Genomic DNA, 23,774 nt, shown 5'->3' on the forward strand with positions numbered 1-23,774 from the left:
CGAATCAAACTGAATCGCGCCATTTCTTCTGTCTAAACTGTTCTTTTTTGCTGTTCTCATCGTAAACATCGATTTTTTGTTCGGACAAAATATGTAATTTTTTGTATTATTTGGTGTAAAAGCAAAGTATATTTAAGTTCCAAATTACGTTATGTACTGAATCATGTCTATCTAAGGCACAAGATAATATAAGACTTTTTTAAATAAAACGTAATCGCAAAAAAAATAGAAGAAATAAAGTCATTTGTGGCTATAAAATTGCAGAGAACCACATGGACAAAGAATCTCTTATGTGACTGCTTTTTTTTCAAAAGAACCGATTCGTAGAAATGACTCGTACACCCCATTTGACAAATTCGCGCTTTAAGATGACGTTCCGTGATGCTTGAAAGAACGTCCAATCACAGTTCGATTTTTTTACTCGCGGAAATTTTTGAAAGTCCAGGCGAGCCGCTGGCAAAGTGCAAACTCTCAATTTATGTTGGCCAAATAAATTGTTTTGCAATCGATTTTGTTAATGCAACATGTCTGCAAAACCTTCATATGCAGATCAATTCAAGAGAAATGACGACGTGTTCAGAAACACGATGGAAGCTATTTTTCAGAAGGTATGTTAGAGAGTTAACGTTACAGCAAACTTACGACCGTTTAAGATGAAGTCCATGTACTGGCGCATGTCTTACCGAGTGTTATGTTTCTAAACTAGAGAATCCATGTAGTAACGTGTAGCTTTAACAGGGCATGTTTATTTCGTCCTTTATAGTATTCTAGTCTAAAAGATCATGGGATAGACGTCTGTCTGAAAACAATGACCTGTAGGACTGCTAGAGGTACGTTAAGCCAAAATATCGTAATTAAAAACGAATATCTAAGCATTTGCTGCTGTGAATTAGTTTAAAAATGGAAAGAAATGTTGTGTTGTTTTCAACCAAAACATTCAGATTGTTTCTGTATTATGTGACTAACGTTACAGGTTCTGTGCCCATTGGCAGTGCAGAGGGAGAACGTGAGCTGGAAGCATTAAAGGTGAGAGACATTGTTGTAAATATAATCTAGAAAAAGCATATCTAGAGGAATATTTTCTGAAATATTTAGATTTTATTTAATAATCATAGACATAATAAGTTCCTGCTGTAAATAAGAAGTTGGTGTTCTTCAATGGTATGAAATAACGATAGTATGAGTAATACACAATTAGCGTTGACCTAAAATGTGAACGTTTTTTCTTAGTTTAGCAATGGTTGTATTGGGATATTACATTTATTTTCTTATATGCAGACTCGAGTTAAAGCAGATTATTCAGTGAGGGGTAAGGAATTTTTTATTTATTTTGGGTAATTGATATCAGTTGTTTTTAGTTTAATACCATATGTTCTCATTTATCGTGCTTAATCTTTTTGTCTTGTATTTTATAGAGTTTGAGGACCAGGAAAATGATCAGGTAGTAAAAATAAAAAAATTAATAGATTGTAAAAAAGCACAAAAAGTAAACAAAACAAAAAAAAGGTTTTACTTATATTTAGTTTTCCCCACCGGTTTCAGATGGATGTGTCAGCGGTCACTGAGGATGATCTTAATGGCTCAAGTCAAAAGGAAAACAGAGAAAATCTGGGTAAGCAATATTTATATAAATGTAAAACAAATTAACCCTGCAAATGAATGTACCTAGCACAAAATAAACATTACAGTTAGTATTTCTGTGTCATTTACAGTCAAATATTTATGAACTACACACCGTATGCTCTTATGTTCATTTATGAGCTGACATCAAAGTCATGTCTCAATGATAATCTTTTAGGGCACGGAGGGGAATCATTCCTCCTCTCTATGATTCTGAATAACACGTCTCCAGAATCTCAGTGGGGTGAGCGATCTCCAACTGAAGAAGAGGATGAAGAGCTGGAGAAAACACTGAGCAGCCACGGCAGTATCCTCCTTGATGTCTATCCCAGCATGCTCAACCAGATTGGAGAAGCGTACCGGCGACAGCACGTGACTGATACTGCGAGGGCCGTGATGCAGAAGTACCGCCGCAAACATTGGCAAGCCGGCCTGACGCATCGCAACACATCCTTTAAGAACAGACACAACTGCACTCTCAATAAAACAACAGAGATCTCATTTACCAATCAAAGTCCAGTTCGAAGAAACATTAGTAACTATTTCAAGAGCACCGACAAACTTCAACATATGCTGAAGAACAAACCAAGGTCTTCGCCACTCAAAAATTTGTACTGCGAGGCCAGTGCCTGTTTTTACTCACCCAGGAGGAACAGCGCAGACGTGAGCGGTGTGAAGGATGAGTGTCCATGGACTGATTTGGATTTAACCAGTAAACCTGCTCGTGTGATTGACTTGTCCACACCTCCACATTCAGGTTCCACTTCATTTAGTGACCAATCTCCAGATCTGGACCAAACCTATGATGTTGGACCAACATCCCATTCTGTTCCAGCCTCATCGGTCCTTAGTTCTCCACGACAAAGCAGAGCAGATCTGTCTCTAATTGACCAGAGAGGAATATCAGTCACCTCCCGATCTTCCTCATGGGACAAAGACTGTTTCAGGGACCGCATACATTCTCCTGTCCCCTCCCCGAAGCCCGGTCTCATTAGTGTTTTGTCTCCTAGTGGGCAAAGTAGCTTCAGACCTAGTGTGCTGAACATGGAAAGGCAATTAAATACATCAGCAAGTCCAAATCGAAGGTCTCCTGTCCACCATCCATCTCATTCTGAAATCCTCAGATCTCCTTATGGTGTCAAACAGGTGCCGTTGTCATCACCCTGGTGCTCTGTTTATGACTACCCTGACCAAAGCTTATCCAAGGTGGAGAAACCATCACGTTTAACTCCATCCAACCGTCATCGCTCTCTTTCTGGCCCCCAGTCCACTTACTCATTTAGCGAACCACAGATTGATGCAGAGTTCAGAAAGCTGTATCACCACTTCATCTGTCGTGGCACATCATCACCGTGTCCTTCCTCCCAGTGTTATTTGTGTGAGAGACACATGAAGGAGACACCTCGAAGCCCCAGCTTTTCCTCTTCCAGCATGTCTGCTCTCGCTCTGACACCCCTGAGGGCCAAGCTCAAGAAACGCCATCGTCAACCTGAAGTGGAAGAGTCACTCCGATTCAAACGCTTCCGAGAGAGTCGTTCTCCACTTAAACATCTCCAGCTGAGAGACCAATGTATAAGCCACGGCATGTCAGAACCTACTGAAGACAAACACAACTGGGATAGAGCCGTCCTGCTGCATTGCCCCAGTCCACGGTTCCTCAGGGGCACCGGAAACCTCAGGAGAATCAGGGAGGCCAAATTAAGCATGCAAATGAACCCACATGCTTTGTCTAGGGTAAGAGCATTATTGATTTCAAATTTCCATTTAAGTTTTTGATCTAATATTTAATTCATTTTAATGGCATTTCAGGATTTTTAAGTTGAACAAAAACAAGATTTATTTATGCACTAAAACAATGGTTTCTCCACTTGCTTTGCAGAGAGATGCCCCAAGCAGAGTCTATCTAGTGGAGGGTTTGTAGCCACATTTTAATTTCTTAAAAATACTTGCTCTGCATCATTATGGCCTCTGTATCTTGCTCACCGATATTACATGTTAACTTACCAACATTTTATTTCAACAGCTGTGTCACCAATGAGACGGTTTAGTCTGGGTGCCTCTTCACTCTCTCCTAGGTAATTGGAGCACAAAATCCTGTCAGTTAATTTATTACAGATTTCATTTAAACTTGTTCATATAACTTTTTCTATAGATGTACCAAAATAAAAATTCTGTCTTAATGAAGTTGAGATTAAAATGTTATTTACACATACAGTCGTGGCCAAAAGTTTTGAGAATAACATAAATATTAGTTTTCAAAAAGTTTGCTGCTAAACTGCTTTTAGATCTTTGTTTCAGTTGTTTCTGTGATGTACTGAAATATAATTACAAGCACTTCATACGTTTCAAAGGCTTTTATCGACAATTACATGACATTTTATGCAGTGAGTCAGTATTTGCAGTGTTGGCCCTTCTTTTTCAGGACCTCTGCAATTCGACTGGGCATGCTCTCAATCAACTTCTGGGCCAAATCCTGACTGATAGCAACCCATTCTTTCATAATCACTTCTTGGAGTTTGTCAGAATTAGTTGGTTTTTATTTGTCCACCCGCCTCTTGAGGATTGACCACAAGTTCTCAATGGGATTAAGATCTGGGGAGTTTCCAGGCCATGGACCCAAAATTTCAACATTCTGATCCCCGAGCCACTTAGTTATCACTTTTGCCTTATGGCACGGTGCTCCATCGTGCTGAAAATGCATTGTTCTTCACCAAACTGTTGTTGGATTGTTGGAAGAAGTTGCTGTTGGAGGGTGTTTTGGTACCATTCTTTATTCATGGCTGTGTTTTTGGGCAGAATTGTGAGTGAGCCCACTCCCTTGGATGAGAAGCAACCCCACACATGAATGGTGTCAGGATCCTTTACTGTTGGCATGACACAGGACTGATGGTAGCGCTCACCTTTTCTTCTCCGGACAAGCCTTTTTCCAGATGCCCCAAACAATCGGAAAGGGGCTTCATCGGAGAATATGACTTTGCCCCAGTCCTCAGCAGTCCATTCACTATGCTTTCTGCAGAAGATCAATCTGTCCCTGATGTTCGTTTTGGAGAGAAGTGACTTCTTTGCTGCCCTTCTTGACACCAGGCCATCTTCCAAAAGTCTTCGCCTCACTGTGCGTGCAGATGCGCTCACACCTGCCTGCTGCCATTCCTGAGCAAGCTCTGCACTGGTGGCACTCCGATCCCGCAGCTGAATCCTCTTTAGGAGACGATCCTGGCGCTTGCTGGACTTTCTTGGACGCCCTGAAGCCTTCTTTACAAGAATTGAACCTCTTTCCTTGAAGTTCTTGATGATCCTATAAATTGTTGATTTAGGTGCAATCTTAGTAGCCACAATATCCTTGCCTGTGAAGCCATTTTTATGCAACGCAATGATGGCTGCACGCGTTTCTTTGCAGGTCACCATGGTTAACAATGGAAGAACAGTGATTTCAAGCATCACCCTCCTTTTAACATGTCAAGTCTGCCATTCTAACCCAATCAGCCTGACATATTGATCTCCAGCCTTGTGCTCGTCAACATTCTCACCTGAGTTAACAAGACGATTACTGAAATGATCTCAGCAGGTCCTTTAATGACAGCAATGAAATGCAGTGGAAAGGTTTTTTTGGGATCAAGTTAATTTTCATGGCAAAGAAGGACTATGCAATTCATCTGATCACTCTTCATAACATTCTGGAGTATTATGCAAATTGCTATTATAAAAACTTAAGCAGCAACTTTTCCAATTTCCAATATTTATGTAATTCTCAAAACTTTTGGCCACGACTGTATTTTGTGTAAATAAAACTACATTTAATTAAAATTTTATAACTTTAAAAGCTGAATTTGCCCATTACAACACATGTACAATAATAAAATACATTTAAGTTTTATCCAATAAAATAAGCATACACGTGTTAATCAAAATCTCCAATACTGGGCTGCATTTCCCAAAAGCATCGTGAGCTTAAGTACATAGTAGACCCATTGAAACCAATGGAACTATGATCAACTTAGGCTTTACGATGCTTTTTAGTTTTTCCTGAAATATGAAGATTTTTGTGTTTGTTAATTGAGAATGATCAGATATTCTTTGAGTCTGGCATTGTGATTAAGATTGTGTTTTCTTCAGTCTCTCCAGGAGGCGACTGCAGTACAGCTTTCTGCAGTGATGAGCTTTCCTGTACGCATCTCACAGCCTGCCTGGGAACCCTTGTGGGATAAACAATATATTGTGACTATATTAACTTTACCCCTTCTGAAAAAACATGGGATGACATCAATGTGTAGATATGTTTGTCTGTAAATAATGTAAAGTCAAATGTTTTTTCAACAATTTTTTAATAAACAATTGTTCATTTCACAATCAGTTTCATTTTGTGCGTTCTTGAGGACTAACAGAAAAGCAAGACAATCTGTTTCTGTAAGAAGGGCTGCTAATGCTCATATTGATTCAAAACGTGATCAAAAGTAAGAGAAATGTTGAGAAGCTTATATGGATACTGAAACAGATCTAATAAAACAGTTCTGACATTTACAAGATAGTGTTTTCACTAGACAAGAATCTTAACCATACCAGTGGTTTGATATCTGACAGCAACCAGAATGCTTTCAATGCTTTTCCAGTTCTTTAAAGGAATGTTAGAAAATTGAAAAATGTATGGAATGTTTTATTTGAATTCTAACACCATGTGTAGCCTGCCTTATGACATTTACAACTGTAACAAATGTTAAAGCAGCACCAAAGTTTTATTTCCGGTCTTAGTCATTTTAACAAATAATTTCAAAAGAAACAAAAAACTATTCTATACAGAGATGAATAGACATTTATGTGGGCCAAAATTCACCACTCCAGCTCCACTGGGTATTTTCCTGTGAGGCAGGCTGTGCAATGACCAAATCTAGTAGTCTTAGTGCTGATCCTCTCATCTTTCCCACGTGACTCTATCCCACCTTGAACAGCAGATACCAGACCTTCAACTGACAGATAACGCACACTTGTAGCACCTGTTCAAAGCAAAGGAAATATAATTATCAATTACATTTTTCTATTTTCAGATGGGAATTGTTTTGATACTTTTCGTAATTTGTGTATTCATTACAAAACCTTAGCGACTAAGCAAATCTCTGCTCCTGACTTACCAATATAACCCGCTATATCCTCAAACTCTGGTTTATTAGCAATTAGCTCCTCTTTGGTAGGAATGTTAATGCCCATGTAGCACGGGAACCGGATTGGAGGTGATGCAACTCGAATGTGGACCTGTGATGTGTCATGTGACATCACAAAGACACTGTGTTGGTTAAAACAGATCAAAGCAGTAAACTTACAGTACTGATTCAAATATATTTTTTACCTCCGTTGCACCTGCTTCCTTCAGCAGTTTAATAATAGGGGAGATGGTGTTACCCCTCACAATGGAATCATCAATAAGCACCACTCGTTTGCCAGCAAAGTTATCAGTCAATGCCCCAAACTTCTTGGCAACTCCAAGCTGACGTAGGCGAGTGTTTGGTTGAATGAACGTTCTGCCCACGTAGCGGTTCTTACACAGCACCTCTACATATGGAAGGCCAGACTGAGAAAGAGACAGAATATAAAATTTTGTAAGGGCACAACATGAACCAATAAAGCATTAAAACTGATGTGTACAGCATCATTATTACTCACTTGTTGTGCGTATCCTAATGCTGCAGGTGTGGCTGATTCTGGAACAGTGCTCACTACATCAGCATCAGTGGGAGCCTCAATGGCCAACTGCCGTCCACAGCGCTGCCTCACTGTATATACCATCTGACCTGCAAGACAGAAAAAAAAAAACCATTTATTTCACCTATTACTATATATCCTGATTTTTATATTTACTACCGTTAAAATGTTTGTGGTCAGTAAGGTTTGTTTCAGGATTTTTTTTTTTAAATAACTTAACATTTTATTTTAAAATAACGTTTAGTTCTGTGATGGCAAAGCTGAATTTTCAGCAGCCATTACTCCAGTCTTATTCAGTGTCAAATGATCTTTCAGTAATCATTCAAATATGCTGATTTGCTGCTCATGAAATACTGTATTTATTATTGTTACCAATGTTGAGAATGATTGTGCTGCTTAATATATGAAAGAAAATAGACCAGGGTATGTTTTTTTTTTAATCAAGATTCTTTGATAAACAGACAGTTTATAAGTACAGTAGTAATTTGTCTTGGTTAATTCCCTGCTGGAAAGATGCGTTTTGAATTTAAAAAAAAATTGCTAGAGCTTAGTTTTTAACAGCAGATGGCACTGCATGCTTTAGAAACTGCAGTACATTGATCGCTTCCAGTTCCTTACACACACACACACACACACACACACACACACACCACTTAAACTTTTAATTATCATTCATTAAGTTTAAAGTGAATTACCAGAGTGTTCACAGTAGCCTGTGTTTACATTAATCTAATGTCATAAAAGTCGAGGTACAAGAACATTTAACTTCAATTACTCCGCTCTTAAAAACAGTTAAAAACTAGGCAAGAGCACCATCAGCTGTTAAAAACTAAGCTCAGAATCGATTCCTCAATCGAAGAGAATCGCAATGCATTCAACAAATTGCAGAATCGATCTACAAGTATGGAAGCGTCAACACCCATAATGCAGCATGTTAGATCTGACTATCTGTGAACTGGGATACAAAAATGTGGAAGCATCATATGACAGACATTTATTGAAAAATAAACCAGGAGATCTGAGTGCAGGAAACAGGGAGAAACTTTACAGCTGGTTCATTTACATATACTACCGACATCTGTAACAATACAAGGTGGTTGAAAGTCTTACTGACACCAATCATTTGGTTTAACCCAAACGTTACTGTTATATCTCAATCTTTCCTTTCACTCAAAACAAAAGAATGATTTTAAACATTATGAACTTGCCTTCAAATATGGAGTCTGGCCTGGCAAAGTACACATACTCAAATATGCAGAAGGCAGGAGGGTCTCCCTCTGGGCGTGGGACAACACTTAGGCTCTTCAGTCCGTTTTTAGAGATCTGGACGATCTCTCCAGGCTGTACTTCACGATAATACCTGATGACAGAAAAATAAAAACATACACAATAAACAAACTAATAAAATAAGCAACAGCTACTGTGTGCAGGCTTAGGGATGGAAACTCATTCTGCTGGAATGATGTGAACACACTTTGCACCAATGGACTGGAAGCTGCAGGACTCAGAAGAGACCACCCAGCCTTCTGTGTCTGCTTCTCCAGCACCTACAGAATAATAAAAAAAAATATAAAAACATAGCACCATCCTAGACCAAAGGTACAGTACAGACAGGCCCCATGCTCCCCCTGCAGTAGTGATGGGTCGTTCTTGAACGATTCGTTAATTTTGAACTAAACTTTAATGTGACTCTTGAAGAATGAGTCATCTCGGGGAGTGACTCGTTCAGTCGCACATGCTCAATATTCTATAGGTTCTGTACTGGTACTAGTAGTTCACCTGTTTCAGTCAATGCAGTCTGAGCCGGAAAGAGAATTGATTAGTTCATCTCTCGAGTCTTTAGGTTTTTCCGAGTCGTTCATTTATCACGTGACAGACCCATAAGCTTTAACCTATGCAGTCTGAGTCAGAATGAGACTTAATAATAACCAACTCTTTATTACCTTTGTTACAACATTCAGTGTATGGAAAATAACCATCATGACAGAAATTCATTTATAAACTGTAAGAAGTAAAAAGCTACAATTTGAGACCAGAAACACAGTAACTATACTACAGTAATAATAAATATGCACCAGCTTGTAAGGAAGCTTGTAAATTAATTTCTCTATCCAATGCTGTCACGTCACGAGACAAAAGAACGAACAATAGGTTAAAGCCTTGTATACAGTCTATGGTTAAAGCTTATGGGCCTGTCACGTGATGAAGGAACGAATCAAACCCGATGATGACTCGATAGATGAACTAATCAATTGTCTTTCCAGCTCAAGACTGCATAGGTTAAAGCTTATGGGGCTGTCACGTGATGAAAGAACGACTTAAATCTGAAGACTTAAAAATAAGAAGTGAGGTGAGCTAATCACAGACTGAAGGCCCAGGTAAACAATCAATTAATCTTTTCTGTTTCTTATAGCATTATAGTTTTTTATTGTTTGTAGTGTGATCAACGTTTGCGTAAGTCCTAGTAGACATGTTAGGGAAGTAACATGTAACATTTTAATTATATTTTGATAAAATAAATGATTCAAAAATATTTTTTTTTTCTTTGCTGAACAAGACTCCATGGTCCGAGTCGGTAAAATGATCCGAACTTCCCATCACTACCCTGCAGCTCTTTCCCTCAATGCTGAATCACACACCTGAGCTGTGCAGTTTGGAGATGGGTACTAGACGTCCAATAGATAGAGGCCTGTTTCCATAGGGGTCTCTCACAGCATAGATTACATCTTTATACATAACTAGCAATGAGTATGATGTAGGTGTCTCTGTCATCAGATTCTTTATGCTAAGAGAAACAAGCAATACAAATACATTAAAATTAAGTTATATAATACAAATACCAAAAAATTGCGATCTTTTATACAGACAGGGTTTAACAAGCAGTGACCCAATCAGATGGGGAAAGACATGCAGAACATACCGAGCCACCCAATCAGGAGTATCTAGCTCCTCCATGGGTGGAGTCAAAGCAAGGAGCTGGGTAATAAGTTCACTGTCTGAGCTGGTGGAGAGGCCAACGCCATGGCGCATAACCTACAACACACAAATACATTATATCAAATAGAAAAAAAAAAAATCCTCTTTTTTCCTGAAACTCTTATGTGGAGTCTCATGTATCCCTATGAATCAAAGCCCACCTTTTTGCGCAGTGCAGAGGCATTGACCAGTTCTCCATTGTGTGCCACTGCAATCTTGCCGTGCAGCGTGTCTACCACAAAAGGCTGGCAGTTCTGCAGCTCTGAAATGCCCGTTGTGGAGTAACGCGTATGTCCGATGCCTAGGTTGCCATTGCGCAGCTTCAGCAAATCCTCTGCTTTAAAAGCTGTATTCACTAAACCCATGCCCTGTGAGAAGCAATTATGTCAGGCATGTCTAATCTTGCATTCATTGCTGTACGTTGAAATGTGTTTGCCCATGGGACAGGAACCAATCATGTTTAAGTAATGCTGTATGCATCGAAATGCTGTTATTCCTAGTACATTACCTTGAGGGTGGTGTATGTCGGTGAGTTTGTTCCAGTACTCGTGGCAATTCCAGCACTCTCCTGGCCCCTATTGAACAAAGAGTACTGTAAAAAAGTTTTTTTTTTTTTCCCACAATGATCTACAATAAATTATGCAGATTTAGAATTGTCTTGTACAAATTTTCAAAAGATGTACAAATAAGAAATGTGGTGTCATTTTTTTTTTTGTAATTTAATTTTATTCAGTAAGGGCATATTAAATTATATATATAAAAATAAAATAAAAAAACATTTAAAATATATATATATTAAATGCTGGTATTTTTTCTCTTCATTAAAAGAATCCTGAAATTATGTTCACAAAAAATATTTTAACAATAAGAAGAAATGTTTTTTGAGCAGCAACCCAACATAGAATGATTTCTGAAAGATCATGTGACACTGATAATGGCTGAAAATTCAGCTTTGCCATCACAGGTATAAATTACAAAAATCAAATAAAAAATTTATTTTAACTTTACAAAAAAAAGTACATTTCACATAATCAGCACATGAGATCATCACTGTCATAGTTTGAATGTTGTTGTTCCTAGGGATGCACAATAAATATCGGCTGATATTTAATGCTCATATCTTCTCAGTAAAGCTGGGTTTGTAATTCGTGGTAAATCTCTACACGTGTGTGATTTCACATGGAGCAGCATTTAATACACAGAGCCGTTTTACACTGACAAGCTGCGCAAAATATGATCGTGGTTTGGTACAGCTTGTCAATGAACAACGGCTCTGTGTAGTAAATGCTGCTCCACGTGAAATCACGCACTAGAGATTTACAGCCAATTACAGAGCGGGCTTTACTGACAAGATATGTGCATTAAATATCAGTGTCGTCGCGGCTAGTTAGGACAAAACCTCTGATTAACATGGAAAATATACCTTTTGTTGCATATAGTTAGGACATGATTTTAAACAGATTTACTATTAATTTATTGATGCGTTTACTTTTTTTGAATGAAGTAATGTATCTTTAATCTATTTTTTCTTTTGCAGATATTGAGAGAAACTGATGGTGTTTGTTGAAGCGATACTGCATGTGGTAATTCATTAGAAAACATTTCTTTGCAAGACTAGAGTCTGCATAGAGCATGTGTCCTTCCCATTCTTCCACTTTTCTACTTTACACAAAAAAATCTAAATCAAGCCAAATCTGTTTTTTATGAGTGAATGACTGCACAGAGTGTGACTAAAGCAGATCAAACTGGTTTATGTGAAGCGGTTAGCCAGCGAATGAGAAAGGGGGAGGGGAATTAGAGCGAGCATGAGAGAGCGAGAGAGAGAGACTGAAAGCATGAGGAAAAGCATAGACAGTTCATTACAAAGATGTGACCAAATAAGCTGAAATTACATTCAAATTAGACACGTTAGCAACGCCAAATGCCTCCGAGCGTTTTCCACGTGTCTTATTGAGTAAGATCAACAGAAAGTCCAGCTCATTTGCCAAGCCACTTCTCGCATTTCTTCCCCAGCCCTCCCCCACGCACGCAGCTTAAGCCAGTCATGTGGCTGTTCTCGGTCACGTGGCTGTTCCTAACTGGCTCAGTCGTCTGGTTGCCTTGGACACTGAGCTTAAAATCAACAGGGAGGGGGAGCAGAGAGGATAAAGGCAGAGGTGAACAAACAGAAGCCATTTCTAGGCAAGCTTAGAAACATGGAGCCTGAAACAGACCAACAAAGGCATGCTGGGGAGGATAAGAGGCAGAGGGACACTGTTGGACAATGGAGAGGGGAGGAAGTGAAAACTCTGCTTTCTGTGTGGAGGGAGAGACAAGCCTGGGAAGAGGAAGAAAGCAGGGCCAAGTATGAGGGCATCTCAAGCCGTCTGAGAGAGCTTGGGGTGTGTAGGGACTGGCTTGACTGTAAGGCCCAGAGTAGGAGCATGGCTCTTCCAGACTGGAGGCCTACGCAGACTTCCTACAAACACTCTTCTGCAGATAGCAGGCCGCCGACCCAAAGGCCTTACATTACAGATGAAGAGCTTACAGCTGCCAGAAGAGAGGAGCCTGCTTCACTGCCAGCTCTTCAGGAAGGTAACAATCACAAGATTAACAAAGCTACAACGATTTTGGATGAAGCCTTGGAGTTAAAATGGTATATTTGCTCTCTTTTGATATTTTATAAGTAGCTTGCATAATTAAACAATTAGAATAAAATAAAGAAATTATATACAATTAAATAATTTAAAAAGTAACTTTCATTCTTCAACAATGGTTTTCGGCCAGAGGAGCGGGGCCCACTAGGGGGCCTCCAAATTACTTAAATGTGTAAAAAAAACAAAAAGACAAAATACAAAAAAGACAAAAATAAGCCATAAAATGCCAAAACTATTTAAAAAGAAAAAAATCTAACTAATTCTTATATAATTCCCCCCTCAACAACATTTGAAAAAAGAACTTAAATTGTCTTGAAAAACTTACTTTTTAATGAATACATTATGTCAAACACAAACAATTTACTGGGTAGAAATTGTAAGTAAAACATATTTTAAAACATTCTTATCCTTAATTGTCTTTCTGAAAAATCTGAAACAACTGGACAAGTCATGGGGCTGAATTTTGTTGTGGTCTATGGCCTTGTAGTCAAAAAGTTTAAAAACCTGGTGGATTTTAAAAACCCGCCTGGTGGGTGTATAAATCCAGACCCTATTGTTTATACTAAATACTAATGTTGCCAAACCTGATTTTAAGCAAGAACCAATTTACTTCTAGGACTGGAAGGAGGAAGGCACTGGTCTGACAAGGAGGTTCGGGCTCTCCTTACCGTTTGGTCCGACAAGGAGGTTCACAAACAGCTCCAACGCTCCCACAGAAACAAGGCCATCTTCCAGGAGATGGCACGTCGGCTGGAACGGCAGCATGGCGTGGTGCGAGACTGGAGACAGTGCCGCACCAAATACAAGAACATGAAATATGACTACAAAGTCAGCAGAAGTCAAGGCCGGCCGATAAGGTTCTTTGCTGAGCTTGATGCTATAATGCAGGGCAAAGACATTGAGGGTGGATTTGATGAGGACGAGTCATCTAGGAACATACCAGACAGGGACCAGGTGGCCATGAGGCGTGAACCTGTCGAAGAACAGGTTATCAAGATCGATGACGGTAAGATCTGTTATTAATTACAACAAAATGGTGATGGTTCAAGTTTGCCATTAAATTCACCTCCTGCATCTGCATGCCTTTCTTTAAGATGAAAGTCTGGCAGAGATGCAAACAATAATGAATGCCGCCACTCATCCACTGATTGCAAGAGAGACAGGTGAGTTCTAATTTAAATGGAAACGTTTAATGTTGTTTCAACATCTTCAACTTAAAAAATAAAAAAACAATAAAATAAAATAAAACAAATTCTGCTTCAGCGACCACAGCAGCAGCCACAAACGAGATGAACATAATCACAGTGCATGACTCGGGCAGAAACTGGAGTGAGGAAGAGGTGGCCGCACTGCTTCAGATCTGGGCCGAAGAAGGGATTCAGAGACAGCTACAGGGCTCAACCAGAAACAAAGACATATTCGTGCAGATTTCACGCAGGCTTCTACAGCAGGGCGTGGAAAGGGACTGGAAACAGTGTCGCACCAAGTACAAAAACCTGAAGTACCTCTACCGGTCTCTGCAGAGAGGAAAGGCCGATATCGGAGATCCTCGCCGTGTCATGAGATTTTACGAACAGCTGGATGCCCTTTTGTCCAAGCCTCCTAGAAGTCGACTGAGCTATGCCAAGTTTTCTGACACAAACAATTCACTGAGAAACTCTAGGATGTTTACTCCACCAACATTTGAGGAGCACTCAATGGGTGGACTTCCACAGGGGGACAATAACATTGTTGCAGTTAGATATGACCAGCCACTCATAGATGAGGCCACTTTGAGATCTCCTGCCATTTCTGCAAGGGTCTTTCAGAACCAAAGTGAGTCCGAAGGGATTTTAACAAGACCAGAGGAAGTATCAGATGTTGAATATGGGATGCCTGAAATGAATGCCACGATTGTGAGGTCAACTGGCAGCCCTCAGATAGAATATGAACAGCATGTCTCCTCTGACTCCATTACAGCTGTTATATACGACGACAGTCCTAAGTACAGAAGGATCCCAGGTAACAAAATTAATTACACCAGTGGTTCTCAACTGGTTTTGCATCAGATTTGACATTAGATATCACGTGGTGGACCAAAGCATGACCACTTTTTTTATCCTATAAAAGTAAACTAAATGAAAAAGCGAAATAAAAGTTCTTAAAATTAAACACATGTAACATGGATTTGATTTATTTTAAGACGTCAAAAGACAATACTACACTGCATCAATATACTGATTCAATTCGATTCAATTTATTTTAACTGCCAATGTTTTGTTCATGGTTTTTGAAAATGAGGGAATGTTTGAGGATGATGCAACCAGTCCATGTTGCATTTTCTTACAGGCGAATTTGTAAAACGATACAAAGCCTCCGATGTCAGCATCACAAAATATAGGAAGCATTTTTCTCCCTTAAACAAGAAGGCCTATTTATTTTGTTATACCAATTACACAATGTTGCATTTTATTATTTACATTTAGTATTGTTTCTTCCTCTGCTGGTAGCGACACTATTGCTCATGGCCCACCGGTTGAGAACCACTGACTTATCCTTTTAAATGAAATGTTTTGTGTTTGTCTCAATATATGTGCATACATTTCCAATGTAGACAGCAGTGACCCATCATCCACAAGTGGAGAGCATGCAGCCGCTAACAAAGGAAGAAAGAGGAAAGCTGCAGATGAAGGTTTTTCATTATTTTCTCCTCACTACAAGAGAGACACTCAAATTTGTAATGAGCAGAGTGAGACTCAGGTGTGAGTCAATCTTGTGACTTCAGTTTGACTAATTGAATCAAGATAGGAACAAGAACACATTCATAAGATACATGGACAGCATTTCAAAACGATTAAATTTGTATACAATACAAGAGTGGCAAACAATCCTGAACTTTTCTGTCATCTGAATGTCAAATGAAAGGGAATCAGGATGAGTCATTACACTATAATAAAATAAAATATATTGATTATTGAAAATATATTAGGCTAATTATAAAATTCAGTCTCTACTATTATAGTTTTTTTTGACAAAGGTAGCATATTAAGAAATGTTCTATAACCCATAACACTATATCTTGTGTTTAGGGGATCGTTTGCTTTGTAAACAGTTTCATCAGAGCACTGATGATGGAGAAAGCAGCACAGACTGGTCTGAGAATATAGACTTCCAATGCAAAGAAGAGGAGGATCAATACATTCCGATCATGGAGATCACCTCTGTGTGTTCAATGGCATCTAATGCAATCACGTCTGAACAATCGGTGAGATGGCAGGACAATGGAAGTCTATTGATCTGTGATATAGCTGCAGGGTATTGCAAAACATTACTGCATGTGCATTTTTTTTAACTATGAGCATTTGTAGTACTATGTAACAGTAAGAGAACAGAACAGGCAGTTACAAAAGTTAATTATGCATGTTCATGATAAAAAGCACTACATTATTAGTTTGCATTCCATGTAAACCATATGTAAAACAAGTGATTTGTTTAATGTCAGTGTTTTGTAACAAGGAAGATTTCCAACCACAAGGAGATCCATGCTGAAAAAAAAATACTTAAACCAGCCTAGAAATTATTTGCTGGTTTTAGCTGGAGTAAACTGGTCTTTCAGCCTGACCATCTGAAAACTGCCCGAAACCCCTCAAAAATCAGAAATATATCAAAAATATATATAAATAAATAATGTGACATAATGTATCCTATATGCTTCAAAATTCCAAAAAGACAATATTAACATAAAATAATAAATATATAGGGAAAAAAACAACCATTTCTAAATGTGGTACAGTAACTCTGTTAAGATTTGTAGAGGGTAATGATTAAGATAAAGCTTTTTGAATATTGGGCAACCCAGATTGAGTGGGTTCAGGGGTGGGTGGTCCTTGTCTCTGACCAGGCTGGAAAAAAAAAATATTTAAACACTATTTACTTGGTTGCTTAGTCTCTATGTGAGATGTAAATTAGATAAAATAGATCCCTGCTGAAAAAAAAACATTTTAAACCAATCGAAGATGTACCTTTGCTGGTCTTAACTGGTTAACGATGGTCATCCACCTCACCCCTTTAAAATCCAACAAACAGCCTAGCCAGGTTGGGAAACCAGCAAACCAAGTTTTTTTTTTTTCAGCAAAGATGCCCTTAATATGTTTGTTCTATAGTAATAGTCTCACACAATAACTCCACAGTAGAAGTCACCAAACCAGCACATTAGCAGCAGAAGCACACGTACCTGTGCTGCAAAGCAACAAGTCCAAGTGTCAAAATCTGCGCGACCTCCAGTTGTGTTGGCCATTCTCCCGCCGCCACACAGCCGAACACCCCGCATTCCTCCCCAATTCCCGACTCCTCAAACTCCATGTCCTCGTCTCTGAGGCGAGCTGAATGGCTTTGTAGTGTTAGCGTGTATATGATTTCCACGCTGGCTGGAGTCACTCGAACCACGTGTTTCCTCACACAGCCGAACAAGTGGCGGAGGATCTGGCAACACAAATGCTCAAATGAACAAAAACTCCAGCTCTGAACTCAAAGTTAAAGGAGATGAAAAAATAGTAAAGTTTTTGGAAAAAATAGCTAGTTTTATCCAATCAATAACTTAAAACGTACAAAGTCTGGTAGGTAAATTGTGACGAACGCGATCAATGTCTTGCACAACGCGCCCTAAGTTCATTGTAGTTTGCAAAGGTTTAGTATGATTGTTTGTTTCTAAATAATATCAATAGATAAGTGTTTTGTTTTTTAAAGTATGCAGTTTAAGATTTTGTTCACGTGGTGAAGATGGCATTACCCTGATTGGCGTTTATGAATCGGCAGAGTGTCGTAACACGTTGCTCTTGGGTCTTACTCCTCCGAGACGCACTTTATATCAGCCTTTCTCTGAAGTTCAGTTATTGAAACGTTTGCCTGAAACCCAGCGACATAGAATAATCAAGTTTATAATCATATTTGCAGGAAAAACGAAGCTCAACAACCATGTCGAACACAACAGGTAAGTTTGTTTTTTTTGTCTGCTTGATTTCTCTCTTAACCATGTTTTACCACTGTGCAATTGCGCAGTGAATAAAATGCACACATGTGGCGGGAAATAATACTTCAGCTCTTTTGTCAAACAGAATCAGTAGCATTACTTGAGGTAATATGGTAGTATCTCATTTTTCAGCCAAGCTAAATCAGAATACGGGTCAATGTCAAGTCTGTATAAATAAAGTAGAAAACTTTTAAAATCTAGTTTACGTCACGTGACAGTTTTTTCCCCCTAGGCTTATTCCATTTGTCCTCAACACAACGTCTTTTCATAAAAAAAATTCAAGAGCTAAAAAGCATAATGTCATAGACCCATATGTGCTTGTTCACTATAATTTGCAGTGATTTATATCTTAAATTCACATACATTGACATCAATTAATGTGTATTGTTGCCTTGGCTTATTTCTGTAGAACTGAAATTAGGACAAAAACTGAACGAGGGTAAGACCAAGCAGATCTTTGAACTTGTGGAGGAGCTGGGTCATGTTCTGGTCCAGTCTAAAGATCAGATCACAGCGGGCAATGCGGTTCGGAAGGATCAGATGGAGGGCAAAGCAGCTATTGCCAACAAGACCACCAGCTGTGTGTTCAAACTTTTACAGGATTCTGGTAAGATTTCCTTATTTATATTTAATATTTGGATAAGCTGGTTAATTTTATTTGCACATAATATTCATTCAGAATAAATGATGACAGTACTGTACTGTAAACAGGCAAGCAAGAAGGGCTGGTTCACAACATCATGTTTATTGAATAAGAATTCAGCGATGCAATAGTGCCCAAAGTCTTTTTTTTAATTAAATTTAGTTGAAGATATTCATGAGGTAGGCCCAAAATCAGTGTTGCAAGAGGTCCCTAGAGGGCATTTACTTTTAAACTAGTTGCCACAACCTCTGCAATTTTAGTGAATTAAAGTTGGTGTGTACACCATGTGCAGCTCCTGGTGAAGGTTTTGCTCTAGGGAAATGACTGCCTTGTGACAGCCATGCTTCCTTTAATTAAACTGAATATTACACACATGCTTGCTTTGTTGAGGCTTTTAAGACTGCTGTCTCTGTTTCACTGTGTGAAAGCATGTTGTGTCTTTGTCGGTCATACCTATACTCTGCATAGTCAGTGTCAGTATGTCACTATATCCTGCTGGAAAATGCCATCAATGTATTCGAAAAATAATTTCGCCATTTCTAATAGGATGCACACAGTAATGCGAATCATGACTCTACCACTTTCTTTCAGGGTTTAAGACGGCTTTTATCAGGCAGCATTCTGAGACTGCTTTTGTGGCGTCTCGATGTGAAATGATACCCATTGAGTGGGTCTGCAGACGGATAGCCACAGGCTCCTTCCTCAAACGCAACCCTGGGGTCAAAGAGGGCTACCGCTTCGCTCCTCTAAAAATGGAGATGTTCTTTAAGGTGAGGTTTTGTTATTTAGAAATAAAGTTGTGGAGAAGGTTTTGTCATCCATGATATTTCAAAGTAATGTCATGCCATTTCCCATATTGATGCATTCACTTTCTCTTCCATTGTTCTTTGTTCAGGATGATGCCAATAATGACCCTCAGTGGTCAGAGGAGCAGCTTTTGGCAGCTGGTTTTGAGCTGGCAGGTTTGACCATTGGCCGCTGCGAGGTGGACATCATGAGCAAAAGCACGGTGGCCATTTTTGAAGTCCTGGAGAAGGCTTGGGCCACACAGGACTGCACGTTGGTGGATATGAAAGTAAGAAACCACTTTTGAAGGTAGTTTCGGTTAGTGTAACTGGTGGTAGTGGCATTTGCTATTATTGACCCCAATAGTAAATGTTTAATGGCCATAAACTTTCATTTTAGATTGAATTTGGTGTAAATGTGACCACTAAAGAGATCGTGTTGGCTGATGTGATTGACAACGACTCGTGGAGGCTCTGGCCTGCTGGGGATCGCAGCCAGCAGAAAGACAAACAGGTAAATAACCAAACACCTATACATGACCGGCATGAAAAGCAGAGTTAACTGAGAGTTTGGTATTAATTCTGAGGAAGCGGATATCCTGCTATGATAATGATCTTTCCATAAACATGCTGATTACAGAGAATTAACCAACCTCTAGTGTGATCTTTGTGAGTATGACTGTGTTTAACATGGTGTTCTTTGTGAAGGTGTACCGTGACCTGAAAGAAGTCACTCCAGAGGCCATGCAGATGGTCAAGAGAAACTTTGAGTGGGTTGCAGACCGAGTCAAGGTACAATGTTTTACAAAATGATTGTTTTTGTTGTTTGTTCTGTTACATTTCTACACTTCCTGCAATTTAGGGATATATATTCAAATTAAAACTGCACAAAGTCAGCATTCAAATTCACCTTTTCTTATTTTGAGCGATTCGTTTGTACATACACAAACATGTGCACAAATTAAGTTAAAAATATCATTTTTTGTTTTCTTTATTTTGTCTGCTAAAATGTCACCCTTTAAACCTTGCATTTATCTGCCTGCGCAACCAATCATATAACCAAGTGCCTGCCCTATTTTTTGTCTTTTTTGATATTCATTACACTTGGATGTATGTTCCAGTGTGTGTGTGTGTATATATATATATATATATATATATATACACAATATCTGCCTCTAGTCTGCTTCATCACAACTTTAAACAAGATTCACATGTATTAAAAGTTGACTGCAGTCAGTTTAATTTATTATAACCCGCATCAAGAAGCTGAACATTCATATAGAGCTCTGTGACCTTGTGCTATCAGCTTTTACCCAATTAACCTCTGAACACCGTGATGACCCCACCATCCCGCTTCCTCTAGTTAAGTCTTTCACAACATCTAAATGCATTTTTCCCAGTTTGAATGGATCTCACCAGCTTTCCTGACTAAAACTTTTTGTTGTTTTGCTGTTGTCAATGACACCACAATGCTTCATATCACACAAGTGCTATTTTTGTGGAGGATCCTAATGAATCCTCCACAGTTGGTGACTGATGAGACTCTGTTTGTGTGTGTGTGTGTGTATAGCTGCTTCTGGAGTCACAGGCAAAAGGAAGGGTTGTAGTTCTAATGGGCTCTACTTCAGATGTGGCTCACTGTGAGAAGATTCGTAAGGCTTGTGGCTCTTATGGCATTCCCTGCCACCTTAGAGTCACCTCTGCCCATAAGGGCCCTGATGAGACACTCCGCATCAAAGCTGAATACGAGGGTATGACCAAACACAACTAACACTAAGAACAGAATGTCCTTTCTACAGATAAAAAAAAAAACTGCTGTTAATTGCAGTGGTTAATGTTTTAAACCTCACTATTTAAATCTATCAGTTTTTTTCTTCTTCTCAGGTGATGGTGTACCCACCATCTTTGTTGCAGTGGCAGGCAGAAGTAATGGCTTGGGTCCTGTGATGTCAGGAAATACTGCGTATCCGGTTATTAACTGTCCCCCTATTACCCCCGACTGGGGTGCTCAGGACATTTGGTCATCTCTTCGCATGCCTAGCGGTACAGATCAATTTAAATCTCTTTAAACATGACGTGATTATCTGTTTGTAATTAGACTACAACAGAGTCAGTCAAAAATACAGTAAAAACAGTAATATTATGAAATATAATTACAATTTAAAATAACTTATTTTTTAATAGAACATAACTTATTATAATTGAAAACATTTGCTTAATTTTGTGGAAACTGTGATACATTTTTTCATAATATTTTGATGAATAGTAAGTCTATTTATTTGAAATAGAAATCTTTGTAATATTGTAAATGTCTCTACTGACCCTTCTGAGAGTCCTGAGACCTTTTTTTTTTAAAGAATTTGAACAAAGTTAAGCTAAATACAGTTTTAGCAAAAATAAGCAGTAAAAAACCTGATTTCTCGCCATAAAAATAGCCACAGAACCTTGCATGGCATTAAACACAAACAAACTTGACCCTTGTGAGCATTCAATGGGTTCTTTAAAAAAAAAAAAACATTATTTGTATTATATTATTATTGGTAAATTTTACTGACCCCAAACGGCCGTGTACAGTGCAGTACAATGAAACATTGTCATTCTTACTCTTTTAGGTCTGGGTTGCTCCACGGTTCTTTCTCCAGAAGCTGCTGCTCAGTTCGCAGCTCAGATCCTGGGTCTAAATGACCATTTGGTTTGGGCCAGACTTCGAGCATCCATGCTGAACACCTGGGTCTCCCTGAAGCAGGCTGACAAAAAGCTGCAAGAGTGCAGCCTGTAATACACCAGCTTTTCATTCCATTCAACCACTTTGAACAATTCTGCTTACATTTTTGTGTATGCACCTGTCATTGTCTTTAAACAAGCCTGTGAAATGCTGACTTCGATCTTATTTGCAATACCATATCAGGTGTACGTTACGTCAATAAACATTCCTTAGTTACATTTGTCTTGGTGGTGGTTGTCGTACTCAGCAAAAATGGAAATATAATAAAAGCCAAGGGTGTGATAAACACTCTTAAATAATGTAACCCTGGATCACAAAACCAGTAATAAGTAAAACAGTATAAAATCATTAGGATATTAAGTAAAGATTATGTTCTATGAAGATATTTTGTAATATATAAAAACTTAATTTTTTGATTAGTAATATGCATTGCTAAGAACTTCATTTGGTCAACTTTAAAGGCAATTTTCTAAATATTTTGCTATCTTTGCACACTCCGATTCCATGGGCCCGTTCTTCGTACGTCGCTTATTACATCCGAGATCAAATGACACATCCAAGATGATATCATCGTGCTAATCGTGATCCGGCTAATTGGGTTCTTCGAAAACACCTGTTGTGTATGATTAGTATCGCTGGATGAGTTATCTGAGATAATTGCGCGTTCATGTGTTAGCTTAAATGGGGATATGTATCGATACTCGAAACCATGATCAGCAGTGCAGCGATTGGCTGGTGGCAAGACGGCAATGTAATGACGTCATATAATTAAAAATGACACCCGACGAAAAACTTGACAAATTTCTGGACTTTTATAAGGAAACAGCCAAGCAAACAAAACTACATAAATGTTATAATAAATACATGAAACAGATAATAGATGCATGTTTTTATTAGAATTTTTTTCATGATTCCCAATTATTTATATTCGCAATTTATAATAGTTGTACAGTCTTTACATTTTTATTTCAATGTAGAAATTATCTATTCATTTCATTTTATATTATATTTGGACAGATTTGTTACGTGACAGCATTAATGAAAGTTTCTTAAGGGTCAATATCATGTTATCTGCATCTCCTGCACTCCATCAAGCCACTCTTATAATAGCAGTCATCACTCAAAATAATGCACGACTCTATTATCTGTATAGCATGTGTGTAAGACTCTAATACAATTATGAAGTAATAATTTTATGACAAATAAATATTTCAGTGAGTAAAACTGGCTGTGTCTATAGTAGGCTGTTATGGACTACACAGCATTTTTATATTATTTTTAAATAATTTTTTAAATGGTTATTATTTTAAATTATTGTCCCTGGATATTTTGAGTATCAGTTCTGGTTGAAAAGAAGCGATCTAATCCTGTTTACATAAAATAAGCCTGTCCCCGAGCAGGTTTAAGCTTACGGACCTGTTGCTATGACAGCAGCTCCGGGATGAGCTTCGAAGAACCAACTGATCCAAGATCACAAATCGTCAACATTCAAATCCAGCTAACTGAGTTAGCGACGTACGAAGAACGGGCCCCAGTTGTTCAAATAGTTGTATCTTGGCCAAATATGGTCTTAAACTAACAAACCATACATCAATGTAAAGCTTATTTATTCAGGTTTCTGATGATATATACATTATGTTTGTAATACATTATGTATGTTATGTTTGTTGTTAAAATTGACCCTTATAAT

The 23,774-nt window shown here is 38.5% G+C and overlaps 3 protein-coding genes across 4 annotated transcripts; 2 read left to right on the forward strand and 1 right to left on the reverse strand.

Annotated features, from left to right (window-relative positions):
• Window positions 1-381: 381 nt before the first annotated feature.
• LOC132106839 (uncharacterized) lies at window positions 382-5,967 on the forward strand. The gene is made up of 10 exons (XM_059512874.1): window positions 382-608; window positions 764-830; window positions 974-1,026; window positions 1,279-1,309; window positions 1,416-1,440; window positions 1,536-1,612; window positions 1,799-3,354; window positions 3,500-3,533; window positions 3,644-3,695; window positions 5,734-5,967. The coding sequence occupies exons 1-10, from the start codon at window positions 525-527 to the stop codon at window positions 5,771-5,773; spliced, it is 2,019 nt and encodes a 672-aa protein (XP_059368857.1). The 5' UTR covers window positions 382-524; the 3' UTR covers window positions 5,774-5,967.
• A 291-nt stretch (window positions 5,968-6,258) lies between these two features.
• On the reverse strand, window positions 6,259-17,529 carry LOC132106840 (amidophosphoribosyltransferase-like). Its single transcript, XM_059512875.1, has 12 exons — window positions 17,511-17,529; window positions 17,137-17,384; window positions 10,796-10,862; window positions 10,449-10,655; window positions 10,232-10,344; window positions 9,951-10,096; window positions 8,786-8,858; window positions 8,520-8,671; window positions 7,273-7,400; window positions 6,959-7,180; window positions 6,744-6,864; window positions 6,259-6,608 (listed from the first exon to the last, which is right to left on the reverse strand). The coding sequence occupies exons 2-12, from the start codon at window positions 17,262-17,264 to the stop codon at window positions 6,445-6,447; spliced, it is 1,521 nt and encodes a 506-aa protein (XP_059368858.1). The 5' UTR covers window positions 17,265-17,384; window positions 17,511-17,529; the 3' UTR covers window positions 6,259-6,444.
• Window positions 12,453-22,243, forward strand: LOC132106837 (multifunctional protein ADE2-like). 2 transcript variants are annotated; one of them, XM_059512869.1, is made up of 15 exons: window positions 12,453-12,861; window positions 13,540-13,929; window positions 14,018-14,086; window positions 14,187-14,924; window positions 15,517-15,594; window positions 15,992-16,167; window positions 17,856-17,892; window positions 18,341-18,538; window positions 19,166-19,344; window positions 19,470-19,649; window positions 19,760-19,873; window positions 20,068-20,151; window positions 20,930-21,110; window positions 21,244-21,402; window positions 21,972-22,243. In XM_059512869.1, the coding sequence occupies exons 1-15, from the start codon at window positions 12,483-12,485 to the stop codon at window positions 22,136-22,138; spliced, it is 3,129 nt and encodes a 1,042-aa protein (XP_059368852.1). In that variant the 5' UTR covers window positions 12,453-12,482; the 3' UTR covers window positions 22,139-22,243. The 2 variants fall into 2 exon arrangements, with proteins under 2 accessions (XP_059368852.1, XP_059368853.1); XM_059512870.1 differs by lacking the exons at window positions 12,453-12,861; window positions 13,540-13,929; window positions 14,018-14,086; ... (1 more) ...; window positions 15,517-15,594; window positions 15,992-16,167 and adding an exon at window positions 17,405-17,518.
• The last annotated feature ends 1,531 nt before the right edge of the window (window positions 22,244-23,774 follow it).

This window comes from Carassius carassius, chromosome 27 (assembly GCF_963082965.1).
Source record: "Carassius carassius chromosome 27, fCarCar2.1, whole genome shotgun sequence".
Taxonomy (NCBI): Eukaryota; Metazoa; Chordata; class Actinopteri; order Cypriniformes; family Cyprinidae; genus Carassius; species Carassius carassius.